The following is a 12,678-nucleotide window of genomic DNA, read 5'->3' as shown; positions in this document are numbered from 1 at the left end:
GGGGAAAGCACTAAGAATAATTGTGGAGATGGGAAGAGAAAAACTGTGAGTCACCCCAGGATCCTGCAAAGAAAAAGGCACTAGAAACTCTTTGGTCTGTAACTGGGGAAAGAAGAAACTGGGAGAAAGCACCACTTCAGTCCTGCATCTCATCAGTTGTGTAGTTTGTGAAACAGGAAGGGGAAGAGAGTGACGTGGAACATCTGGCTTGAAATGAAACATTCCTCAGTTTGCTAAAGTTGCCTGTTGGTGATGATCAAGATCCTTTAAACTCTTCTAAAGTACTTTGCTCTGTGCTTGCTTTGTGCCCTGGCTGACAGGAGCACGTTGGCAATACGTGTGTGAGGGGCACATGCAGCCAGGTTTGTTCTGCTCTGTGCAGCCAGGGATGCTGTTTGGGTTCCCTCGGATTATTTGAAGTTCATGGGAGAAACTTATTAGTCTTCAACCACAAAAGCAGAGGCAAAATGCTGTTGTTTGTGTCTTTCAAACAAGTTGAGACAACAAGTTTTGATGTATAGTCCAAGCCTAAGTTTCTCCTCTGATGGAAAGAGCTGCTGCAAATCTCTGGATTTTAAGTTTTAAGCATTGCCCCTCCTTCTTACACCTGGTTTTGAGATTCTCTTTTATCTTTAATTGTATCCCTTTGGCCCAGTCTTCCCACGCCCTGGATTGTTCCCTTTTCACCCCTCCTTCCTTTTCTCTTTTAGTTCTCAGGGTGGAAAAACACTTACTTAAAAAAGTGTGAAATGCATTTCTCCCTGTGGAATGGCTGTAATCTTAATTTAATCCAATTACCTTGGCTAAACATATTAGCTGGATGCTTTTGTTAACAGTTGACCTTTCTAAAATCTGTGTCCTTGGATTACAGAGCAGAGCAAAGGTGTTTTTCAGGCTTTTGGGAGCTGCCACCAGTGTGGTGCCTGTGTTGGTTAGAGGAATGCAGGATAAAGTGAATTTTGCTCTACCACCAATGAATTTTGTGCCCCTTCACACACGATGTAGAGAAGAGTGGCCTGAGTGCTCTGCTCATGCTGTTACACCGTGGGCTGGTGTGAGTTTTATGTGCTTTAACTTGCCTTTTAATATGTTTGAGGTTTGCAAGCAGAGTCCAATACAAAGATGTGAGGTAGCCAACCATAAATAAATGCATAGAAAATACATTTTTTTAGAGCCTTCTCTTGGTCACAGACCTGAAGTGAAATGTGTAAGACAAATCCACAATACAGAAATATCTGTCTCCAAGTCCACAGCAGGGTGTGTTGTTTTGTCTTGGTTCACTGGGGAGCAGAATATTATCCAACCCTTTGGGGTGAGTCTGGCAAACAAGCAAATAAAGTACCCTGAGTTACTCTGAGTTACTCTCCCTAACTGAATAAACAACATTCTTCTGAAGCAGTTACTTGTCTAAACTTCATTAGGCACAAAACTTCTTTTTCTTCTTTTTCCTCTGTCTTCTGGGTGATGTCCTTTCTATTGTTAGGATAACAAGTACCCCCAGATTTCATTTCAGTAACCTGAGTGGCAGGGCTGGGTGTAGAATTGTTTCCAAAGTTGGTATATTGTGTTTCTGTCTAGGAACAGAATTCATATTGGTGCTGGTTTTCATTGCAGTTTGTGTTGCATAGTTTAACAGTTTCATTAATTATGTTCATTATTCAGAATATGCACAGCTTTGCTATGAGCTGGGTGCAACATTTACCTGATTTTCAGGCATCACCTTTCTAATATTCCTTTTCCTCCACCTTGCTTTTGTGTAGGCAGCTTTAATGCACATGTGGTACTTAATGGGAAATAAAAGTGGTGGTTGAACTTTGCATAAGGACAGAACTTACTGAGGGGCAGAGGACAAGAGTTGTCCAGTGCTGCTCTTGATGTCATGGCTTGTATTTCACTGATGGAAAGTCCTCTCAAAGCCATCCTTTCAAACACTGAAGTTATAACTTGCACTGATATTACCTGTGCACAAACTTAGGTGGGTACAAGGAGTTTTTCAGAGAAATGCAGCTTTGTGTGTTCATACAAGTGTGCTCTTCAGAGACTGGTTGTCTTTGTTTTTCTAAATGATTTCAAGTGAGGGTCAGAATCTTTCATCCCTCTGTAAGAAGGTCTGGACAATACCCCATGCAGGTGTCACTCAGCTTTTCAAATTTAAAAAAAAAATTACTGGATTTTCAAATAAAAACCTCATCAACCTACCCTTTGAGAGTGACATCTTTAAGTCCATTTTAGAATCCCAGTTAATACTGAGATGCCATGGTGATTCATGTGGGCTGTGAACCTGTACTGAAAATTCCCCACTGCCTGCCTTTGCTACAGCCCCAACCCTGTGTTTGATAAGGTGAAATACACTTCTTGACATTCCACCAATTAAAAAAATTGGCTTTTTTGACAGGCAAAACGAAGGCTGGAGCTCGGAGAAAGCGGCCACCAGTATCTGGCAGAAGGACTGAAGACTCCAAAGGGGAAAGGAAGAGCTGCAACAAGAAGTCCAGATAGTCCCAAAAGTAAGGGTGTGACCTTGGGATGCTTAGAGGGGCAGATGCTGAGGCACTCAGCAATAGGGCAAGGGGGCATGATGGGCTCAAGCTCTGCCAGGGGAAATTGAAGTTGGAGAGCAGAAAAAATTCTTTGCAGAGAGAGTGCTCAGGGATTGGAATGGGCTGCCCAGAGAGGGGGTGGATTCACCATCCCTGGAGGTTTTGAACCTGAGCTTGGCCGTGGCACTGAGTGCCATGATCTGGTAAAGGGACTGGAGTTGGACCAAGGGTTGGACTTGGTGATCTTGGAGGTCTTTTCCAACCCAATCCATTCCATGAATCTGTGAATGAAGGTGTTGTGATGGGATCAAACACACAGTTATTATAAGCCCAGGCTCCTCAGGCCAGCCTTCTCCTTCCCTGCTGGACTTAGAGCAGCTGGGAGCCAGGGCATCTTTCCCTGGGCAGGGATGGGCAAAGAGTGGTGTCTGTGCCCCAGCAGTGCTGCACAATAAATGCTCTCTGTGGGCTCTGAGCTGCCTTCTGTCCCTGCAGTCTGACAGACAATTCCTGCTGCTGCCTGTTCCTCTGAGTGCTAATTTGGCACATCTGCATTGCCTTGGGCAGAGGGTTTCTTGCACCAGCAGCTGGAGCTGTAGCCTTGCTATGTTGTCTGGAGGATTTCAGCAGGAGAATTAGGCTGGCAGAGGGAGGCAAAAGGGGAAAGGAGAGGGCTGGGGCAGTGGTGGGAGTGGTGGGAGAGCAGGAGATGCAAAGGGGTATGAGCTTGTTCCTCCCCACCACTCTGCTCGTTTCTATTGAGGCAGATGGGAAAAGTGAAATTAGTTGAAGACACAAAGTTAAAGCATCGAAGTTAAACAACCACAGTTGTTTTAATTCCACTGCACTTCATTAGACCAAATGAAGTCTATTTTAAATTGGATTCTCACACAAATTCAGTGCTGTTTGGTGCCTAGGATGGTGCTGCAGGGTTGATAAGGCTGCAGAAAGAACATGGTGCATGAGGAGGAGCACGTGCCACTTTGCAGGAAGGTCAAGTAGCCTCTTGCCCTTATCATTCTGATCCTCCTCCTCTATTCCAAACCCCAAAGGACAAACAGAAAAATCAACCAACCACCCTGCTCTAAGGTCACATAGTGAAAGCCTAAGCAGAGCATTGGTGTATATACCTGTCAAGCTAATGGAAATATTTGCATTTTAAAAAATGTATATATTTGCTCATGTACCTGTGACTTTTGGAAAAGTACATCTTGAAATACAAATGAATACATAGTGGTAAGTTGTTTCTTAATGCAGAGGTTTGAGAGATTTCTTTGGTAAAACTGAAAGAAATACCTGTAATATATATCCTTTCACTTCTGGGTGCTGCTTTCAGAACCAAAATGAGAAAAACTGGTTTAACTTTGTTTTGTTTTGTTTTGCTTTCTTTCCAAGCTCCAAAATCTCCTTCAGAAAAGACTCGCTATGATACATCCCTTGGCCTCCTGACAAAGAAGTTCATTCAGCTGCTGAGCCAGTCTCCTGATGGGGTCTTAGATCTGAACAGAGCAGCAGAGGTGCTCAAGGTGCAAAAAAGGAGGATTTACGATATCACCAATGTACTGGAAGGCATCCATCTCATTAAGAAAAAATCCAAAAACAACATTCAGTGGATGTGAGTATTCCTTAGCCCTTTCCACCCCTGCTGGCTCGTTCCACTGTCACTCTGCAGCAGTTTTTTCTTCTCCCACCTTCCATTCTAACACTTTGCTTCAAGGAATCATCCAAAATGCCTTCCACCAAAATTTGCTTTTTCTCTTAAGAAAAGCATGTTAAAAACATTTGCCAGGGAAATCAGAAAGCAACATTTTGTCTGAACTCTGGGTTAACTCCTTCACTTCTGCAGGTGGAGTCAGTTTTTAGGTGTCTGTCTCTACCTACTGCCTGCCTTGGCTTTTGAGGGTGTTGTTAGGAAAAAAAGGTTTGGGAAGTGCTTAGAAATATCCCAGAATCCCAGACTATCCTGAGCTGGAAGGGACCCACAAGGATCATTGAGTCCAACTCTTCAGTCAATGGCCCACACAGGGGATTGAACCCATGACCTTGGCATTATTACAACCAAGTTTTAACCAACTGATATTCAACTTTTCTGTCTTGGTGACAATTCCAAAAAGTGTTGCCATTATAAAAAGATGCTTTTTTCTGGAAGGCATGGTTTATATTGACTTGCTAGGGGTGGGTTTAGGTGGGAAAGACTAAGAGCTGGATGCAGCGCTCCAGGCTGGGCACAGAGTGGCTGGAGAGCAGCCAGGCAGAGGGACCTGGGGGGACTGAGGGACAGGAAGCTCAGCAGGAGCCAACAGTGTGCCCAGGTGGCCAAGAAGGCCAATGGGATCCTGGCCTGGATCCAAACTAGCGTGGCCAGCAGGCCCAGGGCAGTGACCCTTCCCCTGGACTCTGCCTTGGGGAGGCCACACCTTGAGTGTTGTGTTCAGTTCTGGGCCCCTCAGGTCAGGAAAGATCTTGAGGGACTGGAGCGGGGCCAGAGAAGAGCAACGAGGCTGGAGAAGGGACTGGATGTGGCACTGAGTGTCCTCTTAAACACCTCCAGGGGCAGAGAATCCAACATGTCTTGATCCAACCCCACTGTGATCACCAGCCCAGGGCACAGAGTGCCCTGGGCTGGTGATCACAGTGGGGTTGGATCAAGGGTTGGACTTGCTGATCTCAGAGGTCTCTTCCAACCCAACTGAGAAGAGAAGAGCAACGAGGCTGGAGAAGGGACTGGAGCACAAGTGCTGTGGGGAGAGGCTGAGGGAGCTGGGGGTGTTCAGCCTGGAGAAGAGGAGGCTCAGAGGTGACCTCAGCACTGTCTGGAACTGCCTGAAGGGAAGTTCTGGCCAGCTGGGGGTTGGTCTCTTCTCCCAGGCACTCAGCAATAGGACAAGGGGGCACGATGGGCTCAAGCTCTGCCAGGGGAAATTGAAGTTGGAGAGCAGAAAAAAATTCTTTGCAGAGAGAGTGCTCAGGCATTGGAATGGGCTGCCCAGAGAGGGGGTGGATTCCCCATCCCTGGAGGTTTTTCAGCTGAGCTTGGCCGTGGCACTGAGTGCCATGATCTGGTAAAGGGACTGGAGTTGGACCAAGAGTTGGACTTGATGATCTTGGAGGTCTTTTCCAACCCAATCCATTCTATGATTCTATGAAAGCCCAGCCTGTCCCCTTTCCCAGAGCATCCCCCAGTGCTGACAGGGGGTGTGTGTGTCTGTGTCCCTGCAGGGGCTGCAGCCTCTCCGAGGATGGGGGAATGCTGGCACAGCGCCAGGGCCTGGCCAAGGAGGTCACTGACCTGACTCAGGAAGAGAAGAAACTGGATGAGCTGATCCAGAGCTGCACCCTGGACCTCAAGCTGCTCACAGAGGACTCGGAGAATCAGAGATATCCTTTGTCCCAAACCCTCAGAGGTGCTCAGTCTGCTGTGCCCTGTAAGACTGGCAGAATTCCCCTGCCTAATGGGAGAGAAATCATCAGGCATTTCATAAGTTCACCAATGGGTTTGAGTGAATTTTGATGTAAAAGTTACTCAACTTGGGCTAAGAGCAATATAGCTATGGGAAAATGGGAAAATAATTCAGACTTCTGCCTCTTGGAATAATCTGAATGTATTGTAATGTGGGTTGGAAAATTCCTTAACAGGGCTCACATTGGCTTATGTGACATATCAAGATATTCGAAAAATTAGTGGCCTTAAAGACCAAACTGTTATAGTTGTGAAAGCTCCTCCAGAAACAAGACTTGAAGTGCCTGACCCAGTGGAGGTAAGGAGAACCTGGCATTTTTTGCCAGGGTATACATAATTTTTCTATAGATGGAGCAAGATGTTATTTTAATTAAAAAGTTTGTGGATAACTCAATGCCTTAAGCGTCCTGATGATTCATCTTACTGATATCCTAATTTATTGAAACAGGTGTTTTAGTGGAGGGTGTTTCTTTCTGAAGTATTAAAATTATTGTAGAAATTGGTGGTTTACTCCTAGGATACATTCTTGCCATTCATTCTTCCATCATCATCTTTGCTTGATTGATACTTCTTTTGATTCTCACTTGTTAGGACAGACCCAAATACGTCGTGCAAATGTGAATTGTTTTCACAAGCCACTGGTTTAGAGATTTTAAAAATGTACCTAATTTCTTCACTCAAGGAGCAGCCAGAGCTGGGGAGCTGGGACTGACTCCCCAAAGAGCACCGTGGTGTGTCCACACCTCTGTGTTACTCAGCAAGACCTGCTGACACTCAGCAGCTTCCCTGTCACTGCTGCTCCTAAGATTATTCTGCACTTTCTTAGGCCCATTATGGTTTCCATCCTTTTTTTGTTTTGTTTCTCTCCTGTGTCCTTAATTTCCCCTTTGAACCTCGGTGCAGGTTTTGGAAGAATAAATCATTTTGCTGCAATGAGGAAAGGATATCTTTTATCAGTATCCATAAATATGTACTCTTATCATTGCCTGCTTTCCTGTTTCTTTCCCCTGGGCATTTGGCTTTGATTTTTAATTCAGTGCAATCAGGCAGAGAGAGAGAGATGCACACAATCATTAAAGTTAATGCTTAGACCTCCCTTGTCCTCTATACCCAACTTACTCATTTAATTTTCAGCTTCAGGCAGTAAAGTCTTATTTCTTTCTGTCATTTGCACTTACATTTCAGTGTCCTTTTTTTCCATACCTCAGTCACTCCAGAGCACCTTCTTTCTTCAACTCCTGCTCTTCCCATCTCCTTCTTCCTAATTATCCCTGGCATTGCCCTGAGTCCTCCAAACTGTTTTCTCTGCTCCAGGGAATCCCAGTCCAGCTGGTGTTCTCTGCAGTTGTAGATGCCTCCTATTGTGTTACAGAACTGTCAGAAGCAAAGAATGTGAGGACCATTTTGTCAGAGGGCACATAGGATGTGTTTGAGACATTTCTGCAAGGAGCTGTAGAATGCCTGCACTCAGTTTTCTAAAAACTATCAATGCAAAACAGCAGGAGAAGGTTTATTTGTAACCACAGTCACTTAATAATTTTCCATCCTAACACCAAGAGCAACTTTGCAGATTTTCTGTGTGTGTCATGTTGGCTTATGGCATCAGTGTGCCAAAATTCAGGAAAATGTTACTTTTTGGGAGGAATTATCAGGTGCTGTTAGTCAGAACCACCACCCAAATCACTGCCTTGAGGGGTGAAGAAAGTGGCATCTGGGTGGGGTTTTTTTGTTGTTTGGAAATGTTCCCTGATAAATAGTTGAACTTGCTCATAGGTACATGAATTCAGTATGAATAAATGCTGAAGGCTGTTGAGGGAGTGGGAAAGATGTTTTGGCATCCTTTTCAGGCAGAAACATTTACACAAATACATCCAATATTGTTGTTATGAATAATAATAAAACCTGTGACTTGCATCCCACTGTTCCATTCCATCAGAATGCTCCAGGTTGTTGTGGTTGTAAGAAAATGTGAGGAATCCAATCCTTCAGAAATCCCTCATTATGACCCAGCACACAAACTGGTGGTGGCCTTTTGAGATTTATGCACCACAGACAGTGGGGAAAAGCTTTTATTTTGTCTTTAGTCTACAAGATGCATCAGCCAGACCTTTCACATCGTGAAAAAAAGGCTTGGGTTTCTTTTCAGGTTCTTTTGATTAGTAAAAACTGTCTTCAAACACTGACATGCTGGTAGGAATTTCCTCGTTATCATCAATATTCTGTTGTGTTCACTGTTGTAACACCTCACTGATGTTTGTTTTTAGCAGAGTGCACTGATACATTTATCCAGCACTCAAGGACCTATTGAAGTTTATCTGTGCCCAGAGGAAAATGATGCCCTCAGTCCAATGAAAACCTATAGCCAGGACCACAATGGAAATATTTCCAAAACCATTTCCAAAGGTAAAATTCTTGCTTTGTAACACTGATGGCCTTCCTTCAAACTCACATTCAAGGCTTCATTTTAAACTTTAGGCATCCAACTCTTTTTTTTTTTTGTTTTGCTTTCTTTTCCTAAGAAGTATCAACTTTTCCCTGTGCATTTCTGGTCTGTATAGCAGGAAATATGTTTTTTCCTTTGTATCCCTTGTTTCAAATAAGCTTCCTATTTGCATATCTTATGTAACCAGAGTTTGGCAACATTGAAGAAGAAACAATTTTGTTCCTTTTGCATTTTCAAACAGGACAGTGGCAGTGAAGACTGACCTCAGAAGTCTGTGTGTGGGTAAATGCAGCCACACTGTCACTAATAAGGACATCTGGTGCCTAAAAGGCTTCACTTTGGACTGGGAGTGCCACTGCAAAATGGGCATCTCACTGTGTTTCTTTATTTTCCCCTCTGTAGTTGTTTAAATCTTGTAAAATAATTTTTAATAGCCACGTCAGAGGTGAGAGCAGAATGATGATTTTTGAGAAGCCCTTTGTGACTTATCAGGAACAAGGCAGAAATTACATGGAGGGTGTTTTTTTTATTGACTTGACTTTATAAAAGGGCTCTTGTGCACTGATTATTTTGTTTGATCTGCGTCTGACATTTCTGCTGAGATTAAATGTGACCTCTTGCATCTTTTCTCTCCCTGCTCTTACAGAAGTGGCTTCTGCTAACTCAGGACAAGGTGACTGCTCGGTGAATATGGCCACAATCTCTCCCCTGGCTTCTCCAGCCAACCTCTTACAGCAGACCGAGGACCAAATTCCCTCAAACTTTGAAGGACCGTTTGTGAATTTGCTGCCTCCTCTGCTTCAGGAAGACTATTTGCTGAGCCTTGGGGATGAAGAAGGCATCAGTGACCTCTTTGATGCTTATGATTTAGAGAAGCTCCCTTCGTTGGTGGATGAATTTATATACAGCTGATTGTCTTAAATGCTCTCCGTACCCGAACCTTGTTTTTAATGGAACCACAAACCTGCCGTCGTTCAGAGGGGTCCTCTCCTTACCATAAAATAGCATTATTAAACAAACCAGGCTCCTGAACAGTGCTGAGATTTTAACTGAATGCTCCCTGCAGTGCTACAAACAGCAAGTGGAGGCTGTTACAGCCCAGCCCTCCTTGCCCCTGAGCTCCAGTGCCTTGGAGTCAGCAGGGGCAGGCAGGTGACCACGGACTTGTGCCCTCACACTCCCAGTCTCTGCACCCCATGACAAGTGGGCTTATGGAGAAGGGCTCAGCAAACTGCTCTAGTCCTAAATAACCCTTTTTTAATAGTCTTTCAGGTCGTGCCTTCTGCAGAGAATGCATGTCTTAGGAGTGTCACAACGTGCAGTGAACGTCCATATGAAGTGATGCAACAGAGCGAGATGGGATTCTTCAGCTACTGGTGGGAATGTTGGAATTGCTGTCAGAATGCTCATTTTGAGCCGTGTACATGTCTCATTATGAGGTCAAATACTGATGTCCTTAAAAGCTTTTAATAAAAAACAAAATACACTGTAAATGTAGTGTATATTGCAAATATTGAAAAGTATAAAGTTCTGCCACTTCTTGTAGTAATCACAGATTTTTGAAACTGCTTGTGCGTGTGTGTGTGTGTGAAAACAGTTTCTGTTGGTGGCTGTTTTGAAACCAGAAGGAAGATGCACAGTTCAACTCTACTGCCCCCAGCGTGCATTAGAACTGGTACATGAATTTTTGTGGTACTGAGTGGGGCTTTGCATTAAGTGCCTACTAAAGATGCACTGTGGGGTTTTCCCTCTATGGAAAACACTTCTGCCAAGCTTTGTTTGTTCAATATATATCATATTTATCTCAGTGGGTTCTCTTCCTCTGCTTACAGCTTTTTATAATTCTCCTCGCCAGCAAAATGGAACTAATTTTTTTCCAAAGTACATGACTGTGAGTACCACATCAACTGAATTGCATTTATTTTTTGAAGACCTTTGCTAGGATAGTATAGTACCAATATTTATTTTTTTGAACGTCAGAGGGATTCTAAGAAGTCTTAAATAATTTTTTTTTTTGTTTTCCTTGAGCGTGTAAAATATTTTGCCATGTCCTGGGCTAAATTAATGTAACTTTGATTAGATGATGCCTGTGTAACCAACCCTTTGGTTTGCTTTACTGTTGTGCTCATCTGACATACTCAGAAAATCAGTCCTATTTGTACTGTAGTAGGAAATGATGTCTGCAGGTTTTCTGGTACCATTGAGTTGCTGCTATCAAAGCTCACACATGAAAAGGCAAAGAAGTCCCAGTACTAATAAGAAACTGTATGACTGTGTGAGGTTTGGAATATAACAAATGTATAAAGGGCAACACCTAAAGAGCTGTTAAACAGTGTTAAGTGTGTGTTTATATGTACAAATGTTTGCATAGATCATTCAGCAGTTGTATTTAATTTGATGGGTGTTCTCAACTCACACTTTAGTTATCCAGCAGTTTTGTACAATAGAATTAATTTGTAAACACTGCCAGAATATTTTCTAGCTGGTTTGTAATTTTTTTAAAAGAGTTTTTTTTTTTTTTAGATGTGGATCTGTAAATAAAATTGTAGTATTTAAAGTTTTTGTCTTGTGGGAGAGGAAAGTCCAAGTTGTGTGAGCAGGAAAGTTTGCAGGACAAAGGGGCACTTTGGTGAGGGAAGAGAAAATGAAGATTAACACAGACCACCTTTTTTTTTTTTTTGTACAAATGAAACACTTGTCCCAATGTGCTTGGGCAAAATACTAATCTAATTTAGCTTTGCATTGTATGCTAGTTTAAAAAAAAACAAACAACAAACCTCTGTAAAATACTGTAAAAAAACAAAAAGAGAGAAAAAAAACACAACAAAAAAAAAAGCTTTTATGGTGAGTTTTGTAAATAGATCTATGAGAGGGTGACCTGTTCTCTAGCTGTGATCTTACCACTTCAAATGGATGTAATTTGAATAAATTTTGTATGGTAATGAATCAATAAAAAGGAATTTTTTAAAGAGTTTAGATTTGTGTACACCTATTTGAATTCCTCTTGGTGCCTGTCGTGCTGTTTCTTGAAACCTGTTACTCTTTTCATTATTTGTGCTCACACTCATTTGACACCAGACAGTCTCAATCCCATTTTTTATCATGCCAACAATAAGTTCATCAGGGTTTTTTTAAACCAGAGTGAAACAAGAATAAAAGACACACATAAAGAGACACAGTGGGAGACCCAAAGGTTGGGATAACACAAGTTTATTTTTATTTATCCCCTCTCCTCCCATATGAATTAGAAACAGACTTCTTGAAAACTTCATAGAAATTGTGTTAGTCTGGGATTAAATCACATGAAAACAGTTCTGATCAACCTTCCTACTGAGAATTCTCCAAAAGTTTCCAAAGAGTAGCTTGGAAAAGTTCTGTTTTCTCGAGTCACCTCCAGCAGTCTCATATTTACAAACTTGTATTTCCTTTCTGCTGTTGGTGCTGCCCCTTTTGACACACAGAGCCATCCATAAAATCACAGAAATGGGGCTGATGGCCTAAATGTTGCATTTCTGAGCAAGCCAAGTGTGTCTTGGGAGCCTCTTGCACACTGGAGAAGGCAGTTTTTGTGCACCAAAAGGCAGTTTTTGTGCACCAAAAGGTGTTTCTGTGCACCAAAAGGCAGTTTTTGTGCACCAAAAGGCAGTTTTTGTGCACCAAGAGGCAGTTTTTGTGCACCAAGAGGCAGTTTTTGTGCACCAAAAGGCAGTTTTTGTGCACCAAAAGGCAATTTTTGTGCACCAAAAGGCTGGTTTTGTGCACCAAAAGGCTGGTTTTGTGTTCTAACTCCACACAGCACAAAGCACTGAAAGGAAGATGCCAAAGATCCTCTCTCTATTCCCAATAAATTCTAAAGCAGGGCTGTGTTCCCTGCTCTCCCTTTGAAGCAGGGAGGGCAGTAAATCTCTCTCTGTCCTACCTGCCACAGCTGCCTGGTCTGTTCTCAGCTTTTCCACACTTTGGATTTGCCTCTGGAATCTGCTACTAATCACCACTTTTCATGTCATTTTCTCTCTCCTTCTGCTTTCTGTATCTGCTTTGGGATGTGCTGAGGTACAGGATGAAAAACCAGCCAATTAAATACTTAATTCTGCTCCTCTGACTGAGTTGAGGTTGTACCTCCAGATTATTCAGTGTGCAAGTATTGGTTTCAGGGAGGGTTTTGGGGGCCTCTATGCTGCATTCCTCAGCTGCCAGCACATGGAAAAGGGTTTGGAAATACCTGTCCAAACTGG

General features: G+C 43.0%; 1 protein-coding gene across 2 annotated transcripts in view; it reads left to right on the top strand.

Moving 5' to 3' along the window:
- The window catches only part of E2F3 (E2F transcription factor 3), a 37,484-nt gene extending 26,065 nt beyond the window's left edge, over positions 1 to 11,419 (top strand). Inside the window, exons 2-7 of one of the 2 annotated variants that reach the window (XM_071552951.1) lie at positions 2,396 to 2,507; positions 3,936 to 4,155; positions 5,760 to 5,920; positions 6,186 to 6,298; positions 8,268 to 8,403; positions 9,090 to 11,419. In XM_071552951.1, coding sequence (XP_071409052.1) covers positions 2,396 to 2,507; positions 3,936 to 4,155; positions 5,760 to 5,920; positions 6,186 to 6,298; positions 8,268 to 8,403; positions 9,090 to 9,355 — 1,008 coding nt within the window. In that variant the 3' untranslated portion in view covers positions 9,356 to 11,419. Of the gene's footprint in view, positions 1 to 2,395; positions 2,508 to 3,935; positions 4,156 to 5,759; positions 5,921 to 6,185; positions 6,299 to 8,264; positions 8,404 to 9,089 lie in introns of both variants that reach the window. The other variant, XM_071552950.1, reaches the window with a different exon arrangement.
- Positions 11,420 to 12,678: the final 1,259 nt, after the last annotated feature.

Source organism: Pithys albifrons, chromosome 4, assembly GCF_047495875.1.
Source record: "Pithys albifrons albifrons isolate INPA30051 chromosome 4, PitAlb_v1, whole genome shotgun sequence".
NCBI classification, from domain to species: domain Eukaryota; kingdom Metazoa; phylum Chordata; class Aves; order Passeriformes; family Thamnophilidae; genus Pithys; species Pithys albifrons.
This window is presented reverse-complemented; position numbering and strand designations above follow the sequence as displayed.